The following is a 23,795-nucleotide window of genomic DNA, read 5'->3' as shown; positions in this document are numbered from 1 at the left end:
CCAGATACCTCCCGGGCACAGTGTGCTGGTTCAGGGCAAATTCCAGGGTGAGATAGCTGGGTTCAAAGCCCAGTTCTGCCACGTCGGGTGAACTACTTAACAAGATGCCATGTTCATGGGGTGCTGTGGGGCTGAAATGGGCTAGTAACTTAGCAAGCCCTAAATAAGCCTTAGGTGAAGGTATGACAAACTTCACAAAATGGAGCTAGAGATGGCTTTAAGTTTTACCTATTGCCTTACTTCAAGCCCTTATCTTCTCTCACCAGGACCCACGCAACAAGCTCATGCAGTGTCCACCCAGCAGATGAGTTTTGCTCACCTGTTAGCGCCAGGCCCTGGGACTTGGGGCAGGGGGCTGCGAGGCAGACATGGCCCCAGGCCCAGAAGCCAGTGACACAAAGCGTGGAGCACAGGGCTCCAGCAAAGACACAGAGGGGCGCCTGCACCCCTGGCCCCCAGAGGCTTCGGGAGGCGGGGGCAGGGAAGGCCTCTCTGGGTAAGCGATGGCCCGCTTAGGCACGCTCAGGTGTCAGCGGGGGAAGAAGGGAAAACGTGTTCCCCGAGCAGAAAGAAGCAGCCAGGCTGCATCACGACTTGGTCCTGAGCGTCCCTCGGCCAGGCGGCCGCACCCCGAGCCGAGGCCTCTTTTAGGCAGAAAACCTGGTGCATCGCGCCACGTTCGGACCCTCCCAAGGCTCCTGGAAGGCGAGTCTGCTCCGCGCCTCCTCCCGGCCTCCTCCCTGGAGCCCGGCCTGACCGGCAGTGGCGGCGGGGGAAGAATCTGTACGCGACCAGCCAGAAATGGACCAATTTGAAACGGATTTTCACAGTACTTTAGAGACGTGTAAAGAGACAACAGAGGCATAAAAACCAGAGCAGGGAAGGACCCGGGCTGCCCGGGACGGCCGCGCCCTCCGCGCAGGGGCATCTTGGGGGGCACAGCGGGGCGCCCTTCAGACGGAGGCTGTCAGTTCCCGCCCGGCTGCGGCTCCAGGGCGGGCGGCGCGCGGCTCCTCTGAGCCCGCCGATCGCCGAAAAAAATGAATGGAGGGCAGGGCCGTGGCGCAGAGCCCCCGGTGCTCTCGCGCGCAGACTCCGAAACGACGCCCCACCCCCAGGGCTTCGGTCCCGCCTCCCGGCTTCTTCCCCCGCCACCACTCGCCAATCAGCGAGGGCCGAGAGACCTGCTCCCGCCCTCCGGCCGTGTTCTCTGCCAATCAGCGAGGTTCAGGCGGCAGGCCGGCGCACGCTGTTGTTCGCTTGTCAGGCTCCAAATAAAGTTCTTGCCAGACTTTGAATTTTTTTTTTAAAGCGCCCGCTGCCGTCGCTGCCGCCGTGGGCGAGAGCGGCGAGTCCCCGCCCCGCCACTTCCGGTCCCGCCGCCCCGGAGCCGGTGCGCCGTGAGGGGCCGCGTCTCGCCGCCGCGCCGCGGGCCGGGCGTGGTGTTGGGCGCCGGGCCCGCCTCGCCCGTGTCGGGGGGCCCAGGTGAGGACCGCCCGGGACGCCGGGCAGGGCGTGGGGGCTGCGCCGGGCAGCCGGGGGCGCGGGGCGGCGGGGCCAGGAGCGCTCCTCACCGCTGGGCGCCGGACGGACGGACACCGCGGGCGCGCCCTGGGCCGCCGACCCCCGACTCCCGATCCCGGCCCGCGGGGGGCGGAGGGGCGGCGCCGCTGGGCGCGGGCGCGGACGCGGCTAGGCCGGTCGGGACGCTGGCCTTGCGGGGCCGACGGGGAGCCGGCGGCGCCGAGGGCCGCTGCACCGAGCGCGGAGCCGGGGGCGACGCGTCCCCCACCGCCTGGACGTTCGGGTCACCCGGGAGCTGCTCGCTCCATTTCGCGGAAGGGAAGCGGGGTCGAGCGCCCTGCCCAAGGTCACCAGCCCCTCGCGGCCGCAGGACGCGGGCAGTCTGAGCCCCGAGGGCCTCGGCAGTCGGGCCAGGCCGCGCGGAGCCCCGCGCTGCGGAGGGAGCGCCCCGCGCCCTGTCACCTCACCCGCCGCGGGAAGGACGTGTCGCCCGCGTCGCCGCGGTTGCGGGCGGCCACGGTGGTGGGGAAATTCTCCCGGAGGAGGGAGGACATCTTGGAACGATTACTCCACCGGAGTCTCGGACTCAAGGTCCGGTGCTGCTGGCTGGTCGCCGTGGGTGTGGCCTTCCCCTTCTGGGGTCAGGTTCCCCCTCGGCCACGTGAGGGGCTGCGGCCCCTCTGCATCCCTCCGGCGCCGGAGCACGGTCTGGACGGCCTGGGCAGGCTAGAAAGCGGCCTTCTTGGTGGAGACGTGGGAATCTGGATGGGGCCCTAGGAACCGGGTAGGATTTGGCGGGGAAGGCAAAGATAGCCACTCCTAGGTATCGCGACTAGAAATGAGTAGAAGCTTCTAGAAGATACCAGAGTGTTCTTAGGAAACAGTGAGGAGGCCGGCTACCTTTGGTGTAGAGGAGTCTTGGTAGGACTAGGGGGTGGGGGTGGGGTAGAGGAAGGGCTGGGATCCCGCAGAGGATGGGGGATGGGACAGGTGGGGAGACTCACAGGTAGAAATCACCAGGCTTAGTTCAGGAGTGGGGAACGCTTTGGGCGTATTGCCGTTCAGGTGGTAGGCGCGGCCGGAGGGGGCAGGTTTATTCCTGAAAGTCAGGGTGGGTTGGCCAACCAGGAGGGCTATGGAAGGCAGGACTTTCCTGGGCACTGGCATTCTGACGGAGGAGGGGGAGGTGTGGGCTTTTGTGTGCTCTGCCTGTTCTAGAACCTTCAACTGGAGAATTCGGGTGCTTCCTGGTGACCCACAGTTCCATCTTAAATTATGCTTCACTTGCAATTGAAGTGAAGAGTTTACCACATCTTAAACTACAGAGGTGACATGGCCTGAGCTTGTCACTACGTTCAGGGATTAGCTGAGTAAATATCGCTTGATGATGAGACTAGTAAAACATCACACGAGAATTCTCTTCCAACATCGAAAGCAAATCCTACCCAGAGGAGAAACTTAATTGGGCAACTTGTAGAATTTAGAGATTGAGCATGCCATTTAAAATAGCTGAGCTGTTACCTAAAATGCTGCTTTAGTCAGAATGTAATTTGTGGTGAAGGGGAAGTTTCCTTTTAAACCAGGTCCCCAAGATGTGAAGCATATAGAAAAAGGAAAAGAGAATTCTGAAGCAACAGCAGGCATTCATTCACCTAACCTCTTAACAGTTTGAATAGTATTTTTGTTCAAATCCCCTTGTATAAATTCAGCTTAACAGTTATGGAAACATTCCTAAATTATGCCTTTGATTTATCCCTCAAGTGGAATGAATGATGCAGATGGTGGAGAAAGAGATGGTCATTATGTATTTACTTTCTTACAATTTTCAGAAAGTAAATTTTATATTGCCTTCTATGGATAAGAAAGTGCCAGTGTTATTTTCTTTTACACCTTAGTGCCCAGTGTGACTTAAGAACCATTGTTGAAGACAGCAAGCCACAGGTCTGTCTCAGTAGATTTGACTATTGCCTCCAGAGAATTGGTACTCAGCGGTGGGGGGATGTTTTCAAGCGATAAGAGTTAAGAGCATCCTCCATGGTGGTGTGAGGCCTTCTTGGCAGTACAGCTTTCTTTCTGTGAGTGGTTGTTTTCACCAGAACCCAGAGCTGGCACCTTTGGTTCCAGTTCTTGGATGTCTGCCTGGCTGGTCCAGGCACGTGCCTTGGCCCTTGCTTCTGCTTGGGGTTCCTTATTATGGCATTTCTCAGAAACTGCCTGCTGAAAGCTCCTTGCCACACAGCATGACTTTATTTTGTATTTTTTGCTATGTTTGCATTCTGAGGTCAGCCAGAGGATAAAAACCCAGTGGACTTTGTGTGGTGCATCTTGCTATTTCCAGTTGACTACCACGTGAGGGGTGCATATCGCAGCCCATCATCAAGTGACCGAGGATTGGGCAGGACACGTGTGCCTGTCTGGGCTCTTGGCCGTGGGGATTGGTCAGGCATGCAAACACTGGGTCTGTGCTCCATCGGCTTCTGGGATTCCTGGCAAGATCCCTCCAGGTGGGGATGGAGCAAGGGAGCTTGCTTCAGCTCTGGACAGTCCTGCTGTTCTCCAGCTGTTTTCCCCACCCTCCCGCCTTTAAGAAGTTACCATATTCACACAACAGCTCCCTTGCCTTGGACACATCTGTGAAGATGTGGTTTTGTTGGTTGTGACCCCGCCTCCTAGGAGTGGAGAAGCCCTGCACTGGGACTCTGGAAGGCAGTATTCTTATATTTTGGCTTTCAAGATCTTGAGCTCAAACTAAAAGTTCTGTGCTTTCGTTAAGTTTTTCCTCTGGAATTTTTAGATCATTTTCTGTTATAAAGAATCAGTGCCATTGAAAGGAAGTGATGGTAAAGCCACAAAGAAAATGTAAATGCGGACCAGTATTTGTCCTTAAAAGAAATTCAGAATTTCTTTATGGAGCCATGTCAGATAAATGGAGATTGATCTCAAAACAGAAGGCAGATTCCAGAGACTAATGACACCTGTTGAAATCCATGGTGTTTCTTTAGCCCCTTTCCCCCAGTCAATCCATGCACCACCTGTTTGATCTTGCTTGTCCTTCCTAGTGAGTGTTCAGGGGTGGAATCTGAAACACAGGTTGGAAGCAGCCGCTGGAGAAGGGAATCGAGTGTTTGGCAGAAATTATAACTTCGTGTTGATACTGATGTTGCCTAAAATGTAAATGAAGCATAAATAAGTGTGAAGATGCTTGTACATCTTTATTAAAGGAAGAAGCGAGGTAAATTGCCTTGTGGTGCCTCATCCTCAGCAGGCTGAGTGCTTTCAGGCTGTGATGGGCTCGACGCTGAGGCTGCACCCTAGTGGGAAAGGCAGACCTGCCTGGGTACAGTGGCACACTGGTTGGTAGGGCTGATGAGCTCTGTGGGCTTTGTCATAGTCACCTCCCAGGGCCTGGCACCTAGCTAGTACTCAGTGAGGATTTGTTAAATGGATGCCTCGCCTTAAAAAAAAATGAGGTCCAAGAAGGATGGCATAGAAATTACCCCGACTCATGATAAGATAATCCAGTTTTATTCATGTACTTCATATGTGTATTAAGGTTCTCTAGAGAAACAGAGTCAACAGGAAATATTCAAATATAAAATTTATAAAAGTATCTCATGTAACCGTGGGAATGTAGAGTCCAAAATCTGCAGGGCAGGCTGTGAAGCTGACGATTCCGATGGAGGGTCTGGATGAACTCCACAGGAGAGGGTCCCCGGCCAAAGCAGGAAGAGAGCCTGTCTCTTCTGAATCCTCCTTAAAAGGCTTCCAGTGATTAGATTAAGTATCACTCATTAAAGAAGACACGCCCCCAGCTGATTACAGATGGAATCAGCTGTGGATGCAGCTGATGGGATCATGATTTAATTCTATGAAATGTCCTCATCGCAACAGACAGGCCAGCATTTGCCCAACCAGACAAACAGGTACCCTACCTGGCCAAGCTGACGCATGAACCTGACCATGACAATATGTATAGAAAAAAATCAAAATTTAAAAACCTACTTCTTTATCTCAATGTTTAGTGTCTAGAGACGTGGTTCTTAACCTGTTTTTATTCCTGTATTTCAGGGTAAAAGCAGCAGTAATGCTAACTCTGGCAAGCAAATTGAAGCGGGATGATGGTCTTAAAGGCTCCCGAACGGCAGCCACTGCTTCAGACTCCACTCGGAGGGTGTCTGTGAGAGACAAGCTGTTGGTTAAAGGTGAGGGTTATACCTGTGAGCTGTCTGCATGTCCTGTAACAAAACCAAGGTTGTGTAGAGGCTCCTGTGGGATATAAAGCAGCCTGTTGCTAAATAGAAATACGTATTGGAAAACATTTCAAAATCTAATTGCCTTTAACTTATGGTGGAAGGACTCTGCCATGCTGACACTGAGAATGCTAGTGGGAGGGACATGGTCTTGGAAGTGATGGTATGTCTCACCCACTTTGAATGTGCTTCATGGGGCGTGCAGGACTGCGGTGGGAGGAGTAAGGTCGGGGAGTCAGCAGGCCCACACCTCGTCCTGGGCCACCATTATTGGGCTGGGGTGTGTATGTGGTTTCTTTCTTTTTTCCTGACTCCTCCCCACCAGAGTTTCCTGTCTGTAAAGAGAGAGATTGAATTGGGCAATCTCTTAGGATCCATACAGAACCCATTTTATGCAGGTCAGAACCTAAGGGAGAGCCTTGTGCAAAATTAGTCCTCTTCACAGAATAATGTGAATGGTGCCCTAGAGCCTGCAGTTACTTCTGCTGTCCATGTAGCATTTATATGTCCTCAGGTGAATCAGATGACAGGAGAACATGTGTGTATAAAACCAGTGTGGTCAGCCTTTGCAGAAATGAACCACTGCTAAGCTTGGGGAGGAACCCCAGGAAGGGGGTTGTTTGGCAGAGACTAAAATAATATCACTTCCTTGTTCTTCCCTCAGCCACTGGATCTTGATATAGCTCTAAGAAAGACCAGCATAATGGATAATTGGTTAAAGAAGGAGAAAGAAGCTTTTTTCCCACTGAGTCAGGGACAGTCCTGGATTATGTTGAGTCAGTGAGGGGCCCTGCAGGGTTTACCCTGGGTGGAGGCGGGGGTGGGTGGGCTGCAGGTCCTCCTTGAGCCTCTTTTGCCGGAGTTTGGCTTCAAGACTTCCGTCTACAGATGAAGATGAAGGCAGGGGCCAAGGAAGCCTGATGAGGGATTTGGGAAGTGGGTTGTCACACTCCTGAGTGGAGAATATTTTGAGGATCTGGGAAGTTGCAGTGAGGGAAACCCAGACTTTAGCTGAGGAAGAGTGGGTGGGAAGCTGTAAAGAGAGGGTCCTGTCTTTTGTCATGGCCTCCTTCGCTGTGTGTGTTGAGGTGATTAAGAGCAGCTGCTGCACATTGAGTATGTAGGGCTGGGCCAGGCCCTCTCTTGGGTACCTGGTGGGGTAAATTGTTGTTTGACCTTTACAAAACCTGGCCAGGGGGTGGTAGTGTCATCCCCATTATACAGATGAAGAACTCAGACTAGAAAGGTGAAGAAACTTGCCCATATATTGCAGTTCTGTGAGTATACCCACAAATTGGCATGGAACAGCTAAGGAGACCAGACCCAGCAAGCAGAAACTTGATGAGCAGAACAAGTGCAAGCCCAGAGAAAAGGGGATTTGGGAAGCTGGGTCTGAGGCTCCTCCATGCTTCCTGCCAGAGCTCGGGACTCACCTGGGAGGTCTCATGAGGGGTTGATAATGTTGAAGTTTCTGGGGCCAAGGTTCTTAGAGGTGATGGGTAGGTGGCTGCAGGCAATAGACTTCAGGGTAACACATCACTCACTAGGCCCCTGGCTCCCTCCATCTTCCTCACAGGCCCTGGCTGAGTGGGGGGCCATTGGGCCTGTGGTGAAGGATGGGTAAGGGCAAGGGTGGCCTGACCTAAGAGGCTGCAAACAGAAGGTGCTTTAGAAGATGCTTTGCTGAGTGAGTGGTCAATGCCTAGAGGGGCTCCTTTGTCCCACTTGCCGTTTGGGTCAATTATTGGTGACGTGCAGTCTGGCTCTGCTGTGCTTCGTTGTTCTGTGGCTTTACTGATGGGGAAGTGACACTGGGCAGCTACGGTGGAGCCCTTGGCTAGGACTATTAAGATTGAGGTGTGTGGATTCAGTTATTTGGAGTTGGAGGTAGAACGTGGGAGTGAAGGTATCTATGAGAACTGAGCAAATAACACCCTGGAGTCCAGAAGTCTATGGTCCTGTGGATGGGTGATGCCTGTTGTGAAGGGAATGCTGAAGATTAAACGGGCTTGGTCTGCTGGGAGCGTTGGAGAGCTTGTGAAGCTGAGGCAGATGCTTTGGCGACAGTGAGGCTGTGATGGCCTTAAGCATGCCATCTGCACTGGCTGATAAGAACATGGCCTGGACGCTTGCCCCAGGAGTTTGAGGATGTAGTTAAGGGACGGAGGTGCTGACTGCAGGGAAGGGAAGGGAAGGGGGGAGGCGGCCCTCTGCCCTTCCCCAGCTATGCACTTTCTGCCTGAGCACCTTTGGCCTGGCCTTGGGCCTGTAGTGACCTGTTTTTGTTATAACTTTTTTTTGTTGTATAGTATAACATATATACAAAGCAAAGAAATAAAAAAGCAATAGTTTTCAAAACACTCTTCAACAAGTGGTTACAGGATGGATCCCAAAGTTTGTCAGGGGCTTCCATACGATCCTCTCATATTTTTCCTTCTAGCTGCTCCAGAATATAGGATGCTAGAGGGCTTAAGTACTTTTTTATCATCACAATTGACTTTTTTTTCCTTTTTTTGTGAACAATAACATATATACAAAAAAGCTATAAATTTCAAAGCATAGCACCACATTTAATTGTAGAACATTTTCATATATCACATGGGTGATAATTTCAGGTTTTTACTTTACTTCTAGCTGCTCTAAAATATAGGAGACTAAGAGAGATAACAATTTCATGATTCAGCATTCATATTCGTTTGCTAAATCCTATCTTCTCTGTATAGCTCCACCATCACCTTTGATCTTTCCATCCCTCTCTTTAGGAATGTTTGGCCTATGGCAATTGTAAATTTCTCATATTGGAAGGGTCTGTCACTAATATGGGGTAGGGAGATGGAGCTATCTGATGTTCTAGAAAGGCTGGGCTAGGTTTTGGGATTTATCTGGACCAGGGGGCTCATCTGGAGGTTGTAGGTTTCTGGAAAGTTACTCTAGTGCCTGGACCTTTCTGGAATCTTATATATTGCCCTAGGTGTTCTTTAGGATTGACTGGAATGGTCCTGATTGGGGGTTGGCAGGTTATGATAGGTAGCAAGTTCTGCCTGAAGCTTGTGTAACCTCTCAGGTCTACTTGAACTCTTTCTGCCACTGATACTTTAATTACACTTCTTTCCCCCTTTTGGTCAGGATGGAATTGTTAATTTCATGGTGCCAGGTCTTGAATACATCCCTGGGAGTCATCTCCCACATCTCCAGGGAGACTTTCACCCCCGGATGTCATGTCCCATGTAGAGGGGACGGCAATGATTTCACTTGCAGAGTTGGGCTTAGAGAGACTGAGGCCACATCTGAGCAACAACAGAAGTCCTCCAGAAGTAACTCTTAGGCATGCCTATGGATAGTGTAAGCTTCTGTGCTACCTACATAAGCTTCACAAGAGTAAGCCTCCTGATCGAGGGTATGGCCTATTGATTTGGGGGTCTCTAAAGTTTGACACAGTATCAGGGGATTCCCTGATGGTAAAGTTTGTAGTTCCATAGTCTTTCTCCCCTCCCTCAAGGGACTTTGCCAATACTTTCTGATTGTCTGTTTAATGTACTCGAGGGTCTATCTGGGCATTACAATAATCTATACAAGATTAAAGGACCTCTTTCTTATTCTGTGCTCCCTGTATTTCAGTTGTTCAAATGAACTTTACAGATAGGTTGAATTAGATTGTGCACTACAGAAAATTTCAGTTCCGGACCAAATAAATCTTTCTTCCATTACTTGCAAAGAGTATGTGTGGTTCTAAAATATAGACACTGTCTTCCTTACCTCTATGTTCTGAATTACTTTAACCCCAACCTGGTCAGCTTCGTTCTTGTCTGTAAATATCAGGTTATATATGTAAAATAGCCTCTCAAAATCCTCTCAAAAAAGAAATAATAATCGCCACTCCAGACTTAATGTGTCTGCTCTAAAAGCTTACAATCTAGGCCCTCTTTTCTTATAAGCATTTTCTAAAGGTGACCATACCATTCTTGTTCTTTTGTTTCTGGCTTATTTTGTCTCACCAAATGTCCCACATGTTCATTCACATCATTTCATGCCTCACGACTTTGTTCCTTTTTGTAGCAGCACAACCTGCGTTCATAAGTATGCACCATCATTCGCCAATCTACTTCTCTGTCAGTGCCTCCTTTAGCCACCTGCATTCATCAGGCATCATGTTTAGGGCGAATGATGACGGACTTTGGTCCACAGTCTGTCAACATTCTCAATTTTAGATGATTTCATTGTTTCTAAGAGAAAGAAAACCAATAAACACTCCCTTGCCAAATAGAAAATTGAAACCTCTTCTTAATTCTTGTCCCTTCCCCCATTATTTACCTCTGCTGTTGCTGTGGTAGTGCTGATGGTTTCCTTTTGAACATAGCTCATAGCATGCAATAGCAGTTTTCCCCTGAACCCTGGACTTAAACACTCTTTATACAAGAATCATATCTTTGAAGTAATTCTTACGAGAACTCATTCATATTTCTAGTGTCAGTGGGACATGTAGATCTGTATTACCTCTTTCAATCTTGTTCATCTTCAGTATGGTAATATTACTTCTAGACCCACTAGAGAACTACCTTCGCTCCTGTCTATTCCCTTACATTGGAGTTCAACTCATTAGCTAATGGTTCACCCATCTCTAGCTTCTATGTATCTCTAAGTCCCCTATTTTCTGTATTATAAGCCTCTGATTATACCTTTATGTTGGTCATAAAAGTGGGCTCATACGGTATCTATCATTTTTTGTTTGGCTTATTTCACTCAGCATTATGTCCTCAAGGTTCATCCATCTTGTCATGTGCTTCAGGATATCATTTTGTCTTACTACTGCATAATATTCCATCCTATGTATATATGACATTTTGTTGATCCACTCATCTGTTGATGGGCATTTTTTTGTTTCTATCTTTTGGCGATTGTGAATAATGCAGCTATAAACATCAGTGTGCAAATGACTGTTTGTGTCATTGTTTTCAGTTCTTCTGGGTATATACTCAGTAGTGCTATTGCTGGGTCATTGGGCAACTTGATATTTAGTTTCCTAAGGAACCGCCAAAGTCTTCCATAGTGGCTGCACCATTGTACATTCCCACCAGCAGTGCATAGGTGTCCCAGTTTCTCCACATCCTCTCCAACGTTTATAGTTTCCTGTTTGTTTAATAGCAGCCATTCTTCTAGGTGTGAGGTGGTGGATGACCTGTTTTTAAATCGAAGCTAAGCACATGCTAATTGTGGGACCTCAGGAATGGTACTCCACCTCTGTGATCCAGTCTGAGTTGGTTCAAGACAGAAAGGTGAGCTGTGTGTGTGTGATGAGGAGAGGCCAACTCAGGGCCTGACAGGTGAGAAGCTTCTTAAATGCTGGCATTGCCAGCCCTGTGAGATGGGCTCGGGCTGCAGCAGGATCTATAGCAACTTGGGGAGCACCAGGTAAAAGTGGGGGTGTCACTGGGGAAAGGTCTGGTACCTCCAGGAGAGGGCTGCTGGCCCTTCCTGTGGGCTAGTCGTGAGGGAGGTTGGTCTGCCCATCCCCAGAGGGCCAGGTCCCAAGGGACTTCCAACAGGAAGGTTTTGGCTGTGTGCCTGGCCAGAGCAGTTTTCTTGCAGAGCAAGTGCAGGGAGGGCAGGTGGGATGGAATTCAGGCCCAGAATCCTGAAGACTTCCTAGAGGTGTCCTGGGGGTGTTGTGAGCCTCCCTCAGGTGGAGACAGGGACAGAGCCCTTGGAAGCAGGACTTTGTGCAGCCTGCAGTGGACGACATGATTATGGTGAGAGGTTCTCCTGGATGGAACATTCCAGAATGGACTGGGATGGGGAGTGCTGGCAGGAAGGCCAACACATCCTCCTGGTAGAGGGACACCCAGTGCTTCTGGGAGTGGAGTCCCTTCCTGGAGAAATTCCCCTTAGGGCAATTTGAGAAGAAGTAGGGCATTCGAGTTCAGCAAGACTGGTACCGTCAGAATTGTCATTGTGGGCTGTGACTCTGGCTTGCGTGAAGACATTATTCAGAGGATCAGTATGTTGCATGTTAATGTGCTTAGGGGACTTGATGCCCAAGGCTGGGTTCCAGGAAGCAGGGAGTTTGACATTCCTGTTGTTCAGGAATGTTCTTGGACCCTTGGAGGGGCACCTGGAAGGGAGGGAGAAGGAACAAGAGTGGCCAGGGGGAGAAATCAAGTGGTGACAAAGGCCCTGCCACAGGTCCTTCTGTGCTGTCCTGGATTGGTGAGTTATCAAACGGGGCTGTCCCAGGAGGGCTGTCCTTGGGTGAGGGGTCTGTGCAGCCTGGCAGTCCCCCGGAGGGCTTAGAGTTGAAAGCCCTTGCCTCCAGGCCCCCAGCCACAGTCATACAGCCCTTGGGCCATGTGTCACAGTGATCTGCAGCCATGGTGGCGGCCCCAGAGGGGAGAATGCAGAAGCCAACTGGCAAAAAGATAGACTGTAGTGGTCCATTGTCCTGCCTGACCTCAGTGGTCGGAGACCTGGCCTGGTGTGAATATCTGCAGGGCCAGTCCCTGGAGTAGGGAGGGCCTGTAGACTGCACAGCAGGAACATCCCCTCTTTTTTCCTAGAGCAGTGGGCCCAGTTCTTATGGGCGAGAGGAGGTAGGAGACAGCAGGCAGCTCCTCCAGACCTCAGCCCACAGACACTCCAATCTGCCTTAGGGTGATGGGGCGAGGCCTGCATGCCCACAGGGGCTCCACCGTGCACACCAGTGCCTTCAGCACTCCTGGCTGGAATTGCAGAGATGCTCGAGGCAGTTCCTCCAGGGTGTTGAACAGTCCAAATGTTTCTGGCCTGTGGCTGAGGAGTACTGTCTGCCCTGAATCCAGGGAGCTAGGGGACCCTGGGGGAAGAGAATGTCAGATGACCACATTTCCTGGCAGGCCATGACATGGGACTGGTCAGACCAGGGCTCTGTGAACCAGGTGTCACAGTGTTTTCAGCCACAGGGCAGATGGCGCTGTGTTCCCAGGGGACAAGAGCAGGCCCCTGCTTAGGCTCTTCAACCCCCCCCAACTCTCAAATAGCCCTCAGGACAGAATTCCTTGCCTGTCAGAAATTGGGCATTTCTCTTAGGATGGCTAGCTGAGCATTTCTGTTTCCCTCATGTATTTTCACTTGTTCACGCAACAAGCATTTTAGTGCCTGCTGTGTATCAGTCTAGTGTCTGACCCCGAAAGACCTCAGGGGGCTCCGGGCAGGCTGGCAGGAACTTGTTGCCTGTATTAGTCTACAGTGAATGTGCTGATTTGGAATTGGACTGTGTTCGGAGTTGAAATGACAGGAACTGGCGCGGGTGGATCTGTGGGTAGCCTTGGCCCTCACAGCCTCTGACCCCACTGTGCTTCCTTGTTCTCTCATTTCAGCTGGTGGGTTCTGGTTGAGGCTGTCTGGGTTCTGGGTCCACTTGGTAGAACCTGGAGGCCTGGCTGCTCATCCACATCCCAATGTCTCTTAAGGAAACATGGGGTACTGTAGGCTTGTGGGGTCCTGGATGTGGCCTGGCCTACAGGGTGCCCAGTGGCCTTGGCCATGTGTGTGGACGCTGGAATGGGCTGACTGAAGGGATTCTGTGCCTGTTTGTGTGGGAGTCCCTCACCTTCCTGTAATGGGTCCGCAGCTGCCTCCCTCCAGGGCAGTTCCTATAGAGTGGGCAGTTCCTATAATATGGAGAACCATTTGTTTTCCATAACAGTGTCTTTGTGCTAGTCCCATCCGGAACTTGGAGCAGACTTCAGGGTTTGGCTTGCTAAATCATCTGGACTTGCAGGGCAGTTGACAGGGAAGCCTGGCAGTACTCCCAGGTGTTCTGAGCATCTGCTGGGGCAGAACGGACTGGTGGAAGGTTTAGACGGGGTCAGGATGATGGTGTGTGCTCCCATGCAGAGGGACTGCTGTGAGGCCATGGGGTTCCGTTCTTGGCAGTGCCTGTCTCTGCTCCCAGGTGCTGTCTGCTTTCCAGGGGTTCATGCTTGTGCCTCTGAGTGTGAGCCCTGTGGGGCCAGGAAGCCCTTGGACCAAGCAGGAGGGCTGAGGTGGGGGTACAGGCTCCCCTGGTGCTCACAGGCCCCCAGCTGAGCTGAATCTTTGGTTTAGGTGTCTCCCAGACAAGGGCACCGTGAGTGGGTGCTCTCAGAGAGAGCAGTTCAGGCAGAAGGAGGTGGCTGCTGTCTCTGTGCTGGCTACGGGCTCAGCTTCTTGAAGGGCTTGGACCTGGCTCTCGGTGAACCCTTCTTCACCTCCGAGTGTCTTTGGGATGTCTGGGTCCTCGGCCGTGAGGAGGAAGGCTGTTCTCACATCCTTTCCACTGGAAGCCCTGCTCTTGCTTAGCAGCAGTGCCGGGGTACCCAGTGTGGACCCAGCCCAGGCAGAGCCCTACACCCGAGTGAGGACAGGGGTGGAGGGCAGGCCGTAGTAGCCACAGTCCTAGGCTGTGAGTGGCCACAACGGAAGGGTGAGGGCATCTGGGGTAGAGCCGGCCTTGCTGTAACCTGGTATTTCAAGTGGGCTCCATGGTTTGAGCACTAGTTAAAAGGGAAGAGCCCGGTTTCTCAGAAGGAAGTTGTGTGGCCACGAAATTGTGCAAGGAGCCAGGTGCTCACAGAAATGCTGGGTATGTGGGTGGCAGAGGTGTCAGCTTCTGGTGTGGGTGAGACTTTTCATTAGTTTAAAAATACCTCATTTCTTGTTACCTTAGAGGTGGGGCCCTGTTCTTGGGGGAGGGAAGATGACAGAGAGAAGAGCTTTGCTAAGTGTGTAAAGCACTTTGCTTATTCCTTTGGTCCTGGTCTTCTTGTCCCGAGTCCAATGTTGATAACTATTGATGTTCACGGTTACTGTTTGCCATCATTTGACATTTGAAAGAGGACTTATTAATCTAACTCCAGGAGGGGCGTTCTATGACTGTGCCTGCACTGTTTCACGTTTGTACTGGGCTGACCTAAAAGACCAAGCATCTTTGTTGACCTTGAGCCCCTGGATTGGATTCCTTGCCTGGGAAGTCTTGGGTCAAGGGTTGTTATACCTGCAGGGCTGAAGCAAAGGGCCCTCCCTGCCTCTGCTGCCCTTCCTGCTTCAGACGCACCAAACAGTGGAATGCAAGGGTAGAATTCCGGTTTAGACCTTAGGTTCTCCACTGCTTGTGAAGTTTGTGAGATCCCTTTATATGAAAAGCTGTTTATAAGAATTAGCGTAACGAAAGTACCTGGCATGGTAAGAGAATTCTAACCCTCACCTAGAATGTTGGATGTAGTTGGTCTGCGGTAGGGCCAGGGCATCAGGACTTTAAAAAACTCAGCAGAGACTGGACTGTGGTGGTGGGTACATGGGCTCTGAAATGTATAAAACCATTGAATTGGACCCTTAGGATGGGTCTGTTCCATGGTATGTAAATTGTACTTTAACAAGGCTATTAAAACAACAACTCAAACGCCCTGAGGTTTGGTGTCCAGCCAGCTAGAGAGCCTCTGCCCTGGGGTGGGTGTCCTCCAGGTCAGTGCTCAGCCAGCCCCTGCGCCTCCTTCCTCCCCACGCCCCAGGCCTGTGACTGAAAGGTCCACTCTGGTGCTTGTCCATCACGATTTGTCCTGCATCTCCTGCCTCCCACTTTGGGGTCCTCAGCGCTCGTCAGTGGCCCTGCTATCCTCCTGTCCATGGCCACTATGCGTCAATTGTGTTATCCCTCTTCACCTGCAGCCACTCAGCATGCCGTCCGGGCATGTGTGTGCTTTGTAAATGCTGACAATCTGAGTTAGACGTCGCATACAGAATTGTCCCACTGCTTAGGGTGGCGATTATCAGTCTCAGCCGAAGGGCCTCCAGGACGGTTCCTTTTAAATTGTTACCAACAAAAGCATAGGTAACAGTATAATATATAATAGTAAGTAGTGTTTGTTTGAAAAACATAGTTTACTTATGATACTATATATTAATAGAACAAGCATTTATTTAAGAAAAAAAAATGTTGTGAATGACTGATTTGAAGAAAGTTGTGATTTTCACACTCACCCAAATGCCCTGTGCGTTTGGAGCGGGGCAGGCCTTGGCCCTCATCACATGTGCTCCGGGCTCCGAGCTCGGCTGCATTCCTCGTGGCCCGCCTTTTCTGTGGAATATTCTGCTCTCAGGGGGGCCAGAGCGGGCCAGTCTCTGCAAGGGTCCCTCCTCCCCCAGGGGCCACACTCTGGAAGAAACTGAAGTTCAGCATGGTGCATGTGTGACTGTTGACAGGGTTGTGGTGGTTTTGTGACATGAGTATGTGTTAACTTGCCACAACCCAGGACCACTGACTCCCAGGCCTTCTCTGGTCATAGTAAGAGCATGAGGGCCTACCACTCCACCTGGAGGAATGTGTTCCTTTCTCTCCTCAATGAGGACACTCCTGCAGGCAGACTGGCTGGGAGACCCCGGAACCTGCACTGTTCTGGCATCTCCTTTCCTGAACTTCTCCTACCCCTGCCACCCCTTCTTGATGCCCATTCCTCATGCCTGGGCCCTGGAGCTAATGTATTTAATGGGCATGTTCTGCCTTGCCCATATTCTCAGTCACTTCGTATGAATAGTTGAGCATCAGAGACCTGTGCGTTTCTTAAACCCTGTTCTTGTTTGCTAGCTGCCGGAAGGCACTATACTAGAAACAGAATGGCTTTTAAACGGTAATTTAATAAGTTGCTAGTTTACAGTTCTAAGGCTGAGAAAATGTCCCAATTAGAACAAGTCAATAAAAATGTCCAATCAAAGGTATTCAGGGAAAGATACCTTGGTTCAAGAAGGCTGATGAAGTTCAGGATTTCTCTCTCAAGTGGAAGGGCACATGGCAAACACAGTCAGAGTTCCTCTCTCATCTGGAAAGACACATGGTGAACATGGTCAGGGTTCCTCTTTCATCTGGAAGGGCACATGCTGAACACAGCATCATCTACTAAACTTCTTCTGGCTTCCTGTTTCATGAAGCTCCCCAGGAGGCATTTTCCTTCATCTCTAAAGGTGGCTGGATGGTGGACTCTGCTTCGTGGTGCTGCAGAATTCTCTGCTCTCTGAATCTCCTCATTCTCCAAAATGTTTCCTCTTTTATAGGACTGAAGAAACTTATCAAGACCCACCCAAACGGGGGGAGACATGTCGTCACCTAATCCAGTTTAACAACCACTCTTGACTAAATCACATCATCCAAGGGAGATGATCTGATTACAGATTCAAACATACAGTATTGAATAGGGATTTTTCTGCCTTTATGAAATGGGGTTTAGATTAAAACATGGCTTTTCTAGCGGACATACATCCTTTCAAACCAGCACAAACCCTTAGCCTCCAAGTAGGGCCACCTGCCAGCTTGCCCTCAGCTGTAGCTTTGCAGACGTTCCGTTCTCCATCTCCCCTCTTCTTCCCTTCCTGACTTCTGGACACTGTCGTCTGTGCCTGCTGTGTCTGTATTCTGACCACTTCTTTGTTTCTGAATTTTTTTGTAATCTGGATTCCATTCTCTTCTCTGGCTTTCCTGCCACTTTGAATGCTCCCAGAGGGTCTGATGGGGGTCCAGCTGCCTCTTCTTGGAGCCCTCTTCTGTGCTCTGCCTGAATCGTTCTCTCTCTCCTTTCCCATCCTCTTCTCATCTGTTGCGTTCCCTTCTCCTTTCCCTCTTCTTTCTACCTAGGTTGCTTCTCCTCCCCATATCTCCCCTTGGCTTGTCTTAGCCAGTCTGATGATGTAGGTGACGTCACTCTTCAGAACACTTTGTCCTGGCCCCGATGGATGGCCTAGACCTCCAGGAGCTTGCCCACTGCTTGCCCAGCAGCTCCCCCAGCTCTGCTGCCATAGCCCAAGCCTAGCACGGTATCTCTCAGTGTCTGTCATCCTTTTCTCCCTGCCACCCCTCGAGTTCTTCCTGCTATCTCTCAGCAGCTTTTCTCCTCAGGGCTGCCACAATAGGTGTCTCACAGGACTGGCTCCCAACTTTGCCCCTTTCAGAGTTGGCCTCTTGGAGCAGATCTTGGAAACTTGTTGACAGATCTCTCATGGCTCCCTGTTGCCCACAGCATGAAGCTGAGACTTCTAAACCTGAGCTACCGAAGTAGCTCAATGCAGTTCAGGTCTGGCTCTGCTTGGTGTAGGCCAGACCCCACAGCATAAAGACAACCCTTCAGGCAAAGCAGCCGTCACCAGTTCAGGGGCTGTCCAGGGCCCTCAGTGCCTCTGCTTCCATAACAATTGAAACATTGCTTATTTACCTGCTTAAAATACCCTTTTTAAATGTTTTTTTTTTTAACCACCTCTTAGGACTAACTTCTACTTATTCTTTAAAGCCCAGTTTAGAAAACCCCTTCTTTGGTTCCCACAGCTGAGTTCCAGACGAACTGCCTGCTGGTCATTTCCACACACGGCCCTTCTCCCCACCAGCCGTGGCTTTGACTGCAGGATTGGAGCTCAGGGCTCTGTCCTGGCAGGGTGGCTCTCAGGAGCTGTGCTTTGCTGGGCCAGTGAGTGTTGTCCACTATCGCCTGCACAGTGATGGCCGCAGCAGGAGGTGGGGTCTTTGTTCTCCCTGGAAAAGTCTGAGCACAACCTGGGCACGTCATCCTGGGAAGGCAGGACGGGAAGAAGGCCTTGTCAAGGGGTCCTCCCTGTTGTTGAGAGCTGAAATTCACTGGCAGGTCTGGAACAACTTGGGAGGACACCAGGGATAAGATGAACAAGAGACTGAGCTACCTGAAACAGGATTTTTAAAAGCACTCTTGTTATTTATTTTTTTACGTGGGCAGATACTGGGAATTGAACCCAGGTCTCCAGCATGGCAGGCGAGAACTCTGCCACTGCACCACCATTGCCCACTTTTGTGGCTTTTTACCTGTAGGTAATTTCTGTGTCAGTTTGAAGTGATTTTCATTCATATTAAAGTGAATTTTAAGTACATTGACTGCACTTGTCAACTTCCCTTAAGTCAGTGTGTGTGTTTGGATGCAACGAAAAAGTTGTGAAGTCTAAACTTTAGGCCAGGTGTAGATTTCAGGTAGTCTAATTCATTTGTGTCCTCAGTGCTCTGGAGGAAATTGCTAATTTAGAACTGGTGTTTTTATGTGACATAATTGACCACTAACAATAATCTCTTTGTTTCTACAGAGGTTGCAGAACTTGAAGCCAATTTACCTTGTAAGTATAGCATCCCCAACCAGACATTAAGTACTGTAAAATAATTGCAGGTGAAAGCTTGTTTTATGTTTTTAATAACCTTTGCATAGCCTGCTTTTCATCTGTTTTGAATGAATTCTAATTTTGTGCAAAAGCGTAGCAGAATTTTTTAGAGGGTCTACTGAGAATGCGTTGTCATTACCTTTCTAAATGGAGAACATCATGCTTTACACCCCTGTGGGAGGCAGAAGTGCCCTCTGCTAGGGTTTGTACCTCTTCTGTGTTATATTCTGCCCCGTGTCCTCGTTGGAGTGGAAGACATTTAAATCAGTAACATGTAGTCCCATTCTCGTTAGTGCTGCCACCACCTTGTGGGACCAGGAAGTGCTTATTGAGTATTTATTTGTATTTGACATGGGAGAACTTAACTGCTTTTTTGTCGATGGGTTTCCTCATTTTGCTTGGTCTTTACTGCTCCAGACACAAAATCCAGCTGTATAGCCCTGGCAAGCTCAGAAAGCTTGCTCATTTCTCAAGCAATTAACTTGAATAATATAGGTGAAATTTTATTTTTCTCTATCATTAACCCTCCCCCCCCACCCTTTATGGTTCATAAGACCATCAGTCTAAAAGCTTTGACTATTTTAATATTTTTTTATTATAACTTTTTATCATCATTATTTTAAAAAAGTTCTGAGTCTGAGGATAACTGTTGGTATATGAAATATTCTATGAATAGGCCCCCTGGTTTGGGTGAATGCTACAGAGAACTTAGATTTTGATTTGGATGAATATTTCCATTCCAACCTCCATCTAAAGTTGGAAATACAGTTGCAGGTCACAACCCATAAGTGGTTATGAAGTCAGTTTTGTAAGTAGGACCTAGCAATTAAAAAAAATAAGTCATATAGAAAATATCAGAATGCATTTAGTATTATAAGGGAAAATACATACTGTTTCTTGAAAAGTTTTTTTTTTTAAATACAAAAAAAACACCAGAAAAGTTATTTTTAATGTATATTATTTATGTATGAGTATGGGTTGTGACACAAACTGTGTTTCTTCTAGTGGGTCTTAGTCAAAAATATCTTGCAAGTCTCCGGATTGCTGGACCTCAGAACTTTTCTACCCTCTTCCCTGTCCAGAGTGGGGGTAAAGTCTGAATCAGTTTTTACAAGCAAGCCATGCTTTCCAAAAGTGAGCAGTTCATTATTCTAAAGAAAATATGAATCTTGAGCAGCTCTGGACACTTCTGATGTCAGTGCAAGGGCTGAAGTAGCTCAGTGCAGTTCAGTGCTGACTCTGCTTGGCATAGGCCAGACCCCACGGCATAAAGACAGACCTTCAGGCAAGGTGGCCAGAGCCACCCTCACTTCTGACCAACTGGTTACAGATTTGGGAGTCCCCACTGAGGCAGGGTTAGAATTAGGGCAGTGGCCGGCAACTTTCAGAAATGGTCAGGCCACAAGGAAAAAGGTGTCTCTGAGAAGAACTGCAATAAAACAGCACCTGGGGCCAGCCAGCCCCACCTGAGTGATTCCTCTACAATCCAGCATCAGGGAAGGAGGAAAAAGGGGAGGGTAGTAAAATAGTTAATAACAATTACAAAAAGAACAAAAATCTATGAACGCAGATTGCCTCGCAGTGCCAGGCTCTCTCGCCCCTTCCCCTCCCTTCTTGCGAGAGTGTTTGTGTGCTCTTGTACTGCATGTGTACTGAATACATTTCCTACCTGCTTGCTCTATCTGTGTGCTGTGCCCTTGAATTCTTCACGCGGCATGGCCAAGAACCTAGGAACCTATATCCAACAACAACAACACCCCTTTGGGTTCAAAAATTCTAGAACTCACTGAACAGACTAAGAGCACTATGCTTGGGCTTATAGTTTTATTATAGAGACACATAGGCATAGGGTGAATCTGGGAGGCTCTCAAGCCCACGGTTCCCTGGCCTCTCTGCGTGGAGGCAGGATGTGTCACCACAATCATGGAAGTTCACTGAAGCTTCCAGAGTCAGAGTTTACATGGGGTTTCCTGATGCTGGTGTAACTGGTGGCATTCATGGCCACCTGGTTGAACTTAGTCTCCAACCCCTCCAGGGGTCAAGCTTGGTCCTCAGCTGTGGCCACCCCATTCCAAGACTACAGGTGAGGTTGCACCCCTCCCCGTCCCCCCAAATCTCACTAGCATAAGAACAACAGGTATAGTCCTGGACCAACCATGAATAACAAAAGATACTCCTATTACAGGAGTGTTGGGTACTTCAGATGCCAAGGATGAAGAGGTTTTCTTCCAGGGTCAAAGACCAGATCTCTTTTTGGAAGCCAATTTCCTTACTTCTCACTGTCTATTTAATAATCTTTCCAAAATATTTGCAAAGGCAAGCAAATAATTACGAAATAACTTGACATGTAGCTGTGCTGCTCTGTAAATATTCAGAACTTATTTGGAGCTCTGATGTACAACTAAAAAAATGTCTCAGATTGAAATATTTGTAGATTCTTAGATAACCCATATGTATAAAAAAGGCTTAATTTTGAAGTTTTAGTAAAGCCTCTTAATTGAGGTAAAACAAAAAATCTAGCTTTTAACCTTTCTTTTAGAACTTGGCCTTTTTTGAGCTTTACATTTTAATTCTTTTAATTAGTTTTATTGTTATATAATCCACCTTGGTAATTTCTTTATTCTTGAGCAGACCTTGACTGCTGTGTTCCAGGGGTTGGCTTCTACATCTGTACCTTTAATAAACAAACAAAAGACAATGTTATCCAGTAAAAACAAATGGATGTTGCCAACAGCAGTGAATCTTGAAACTTTCCCAAACTCTAGTCATCTGTTTTTGATATAGGCATCTCACTGGAAAGATGGCATTTATCTTTTCAAGTTAAGATTAGAAATATTGAAACCCATAAAGTGTGCCATACACAGTTCTAAATATGTGGCTTAGGGGACGGTCTTGAGCCTGTTGGCCCCTATTTCTTTCTTTTTAAAATAAGGAAGTTGTCATTGTAACCTCTAAGATCCTGTCCTGCTGTTCTAGACTGATCTTTCACTTCTCATGTTATTTTCTGAGTCATAAAAACAAAAGAAATACTGCCAACAGTTCTCCGCTACTTTGTGTAACATGTCTCAGTCTCCCAAAGCTAACGAGTTTAAGAAGTGTTGAAATGAAATGAGACATCATCATTTAGGAAAAAGAGGTGTGAACTAGTTACTAATTTGGGAACTAAACTACCTTCTGTTGGTCACCTGGGCAGTCTTGGGCTGGTCGTTGACCCTCTGGACCTGTGTATCATCTCTCAGTTGAGGGGGTAGACTAAAATGGACTCTAACGCCGTCCCCAGGTCTAAATTTGAATCACCCTATTTTTGATGAAAATTCCTATCATTGCAAAACAGCACATATTTTCAGTGGAACTGGTAAGAAAGTCTGTGGTGACCTAAGGAATTTAGCACAATATTTTCTGAGTTCATAGACAAATAAAGAAAATTCCTGCGTGTACTGTTTCCTTGGGTGTTACTCTATGGGCAGCTACAGTTTGGGGCCCATTTGTTTGAAGGAGGCAGATGTGGAGTTGGGCTAACTTCCCAGTGTCAGAGTGAATGTTTTTTTCATGTTTACCATTTTTACCCTGTGAGCTCATTTGCAACTATAACACTTCTTTTAATTCCATTTTACCAGGGTGGGTGTGAATGGTTATGTCAGGTGAACAGACTAGATGTTTTGCCTAAGTTCTTTCCCCTTTTTTTGCTGTATGTTTGTTTATCCTTGGTCTACATATAATAACTTTGCTGGGGTATATACAGTTTCTTCTTTTAAAGGTAAAGTAGCCTAACTCTTAAATTTAATGAAAGACCTCTTTAATGGCCACTTAAAGGTTGAAAAGAAAACATTTCAATTTAGAATTAACCAGTGGGCCATGGTGGCTCAGCAGGCAGGAATGCTTGCCTGCAATGCCAGAGGACCTGGGTTCTATTCCCGGTGCCTGCCCATGTAAAAAAAAAAAAAAAAAAAAAGAATTAACCAGTAAAAAGACGTAAAAACGGAAACTCATGGCATAAACCGCTGGTTACAGTTTCAGCATATTGGCACAATTATTGTCAAACAAATAGAGCGGGGTCTTCCTACTTAGTCAACAAACCACATCACCCTATCCACACCAGTAAGGTGTATGTGTGTTTCATAGTCTCAACATATGGACTGTTGTTAGTTATCAGACCTTCCTGACATGCTGTTTCTTTTGCAGGTACATGTAAAGTGCATTTTCCTGATCCAAACAAGCTACATTGCTTTCAGCTAACAGTAACCCCAGGTAATATTCTTTCATACTTAAGTGTTAACGTGATTTTAAAACAGCACATCTTAAAGGCTTCCCACATCTGTAATCTTTGGCTTGACTTGTCCAGTCTTAACTTTCTTAAAAGTAACGACGTTAATGACCATCCGTATGAGAAAATGCACAGCCATATAAAGTATGGCCGTGTTAACCTGGACCTCCATGCCCTGCAGTTACGGTCCACATTTTACAGAGTGAGTGGGTGTGTGGAGAGCCTGGGGCTCCAATCATTGCTGGGTTCAGACACAGTGTGACCCTGGGGGAATCACTCGCCCCTTTCAGGCTGCACAGCCCGCTCTGAGGGGGATCAGAGAGGACGTGTCTTGTAGGCGGGTTGTGAGGGCGAAACTGATGGCGTGTGTGAAGTACCAAAGCCCGGTGTCAGGCACAGAGCAGCAGGCGGCACGTTGCCAGCTCTTCTGGTGAGGGCTGATATGGGTTGGGGTTTCATGCAGGACCTCCCAGTTTGTTATAGACCAGCATTGTATATTAGATTTTAATTTTCAAGGGGCAGTTGAACAAATTTTTTATTCTAATCTACAAATTGGCTCAAGGCAAGACTTGTGTGCTTTTTTGTTA

At 48.6% G+C, this 23,795-nt stretch overlaps 1 protein-coding gene across 2 annotated transcripts in view; it reads left to right on the top strand.

The window, feature by feature from the left end:
• Positions 1 to 1,429: 1,429 nt before the first annotated feature.
• The window catches only part of UBE2F (ubiquitin conjugating enzyme E2 F (putative)), a 61,932-nt gene continuing 39,566 nt past the window's right edge, over positions 1,430 to 23,795 (top strand). The window contains exons 1-4 of one of the 2 annotated variants that reach the window (XM_077155559.1): positions 1,430 to 1,485; positions 5,593 to 5,726; positions 18,873 to 18,902; positions 23,127 to 23,192. In XM_077155559.1, coding sequence (XP_077011674.1) covers positions 5,609 to 5,726; positions 18,873 to 18,902; positions 23,127 to 23,192 — 214 coding nt within the window. In that variant the 5' untranslated portion in view covers positions 1,430 to 1,485; positions 5,593 to 5,608. Of the gene's footprint in view, positions 1,486 to 2,137; positions 2,309 to 5,592; positions 5,727 to 18,872; positions 18,903 to 23,126; positions 23,193 to 23,795 lie in introns of those variants that run through there. The other variant, XM_077155560.1, reaches the window with a different exon arrangement.

This window comes from Tamandua tetradactyla, chromosome 3 (genome assembly GCF_023851605.1).
Source record: "Tamandua tetradactyla isolate mTamTet1 chromosome 3, mTamTet1.pri, whole genome shotgun sequence".
Lineage (NCBI taxonomy): Eukaryota > Metazoa > Chordata > Mammalia > Pilosa > Myrmecophagidae > Tamandua > Tamandua tetradactyla.
Note: the sequence above shows the minus strand (reverse complement) of the source record. Positions and strands in the feature narration are given on the sequence as shown.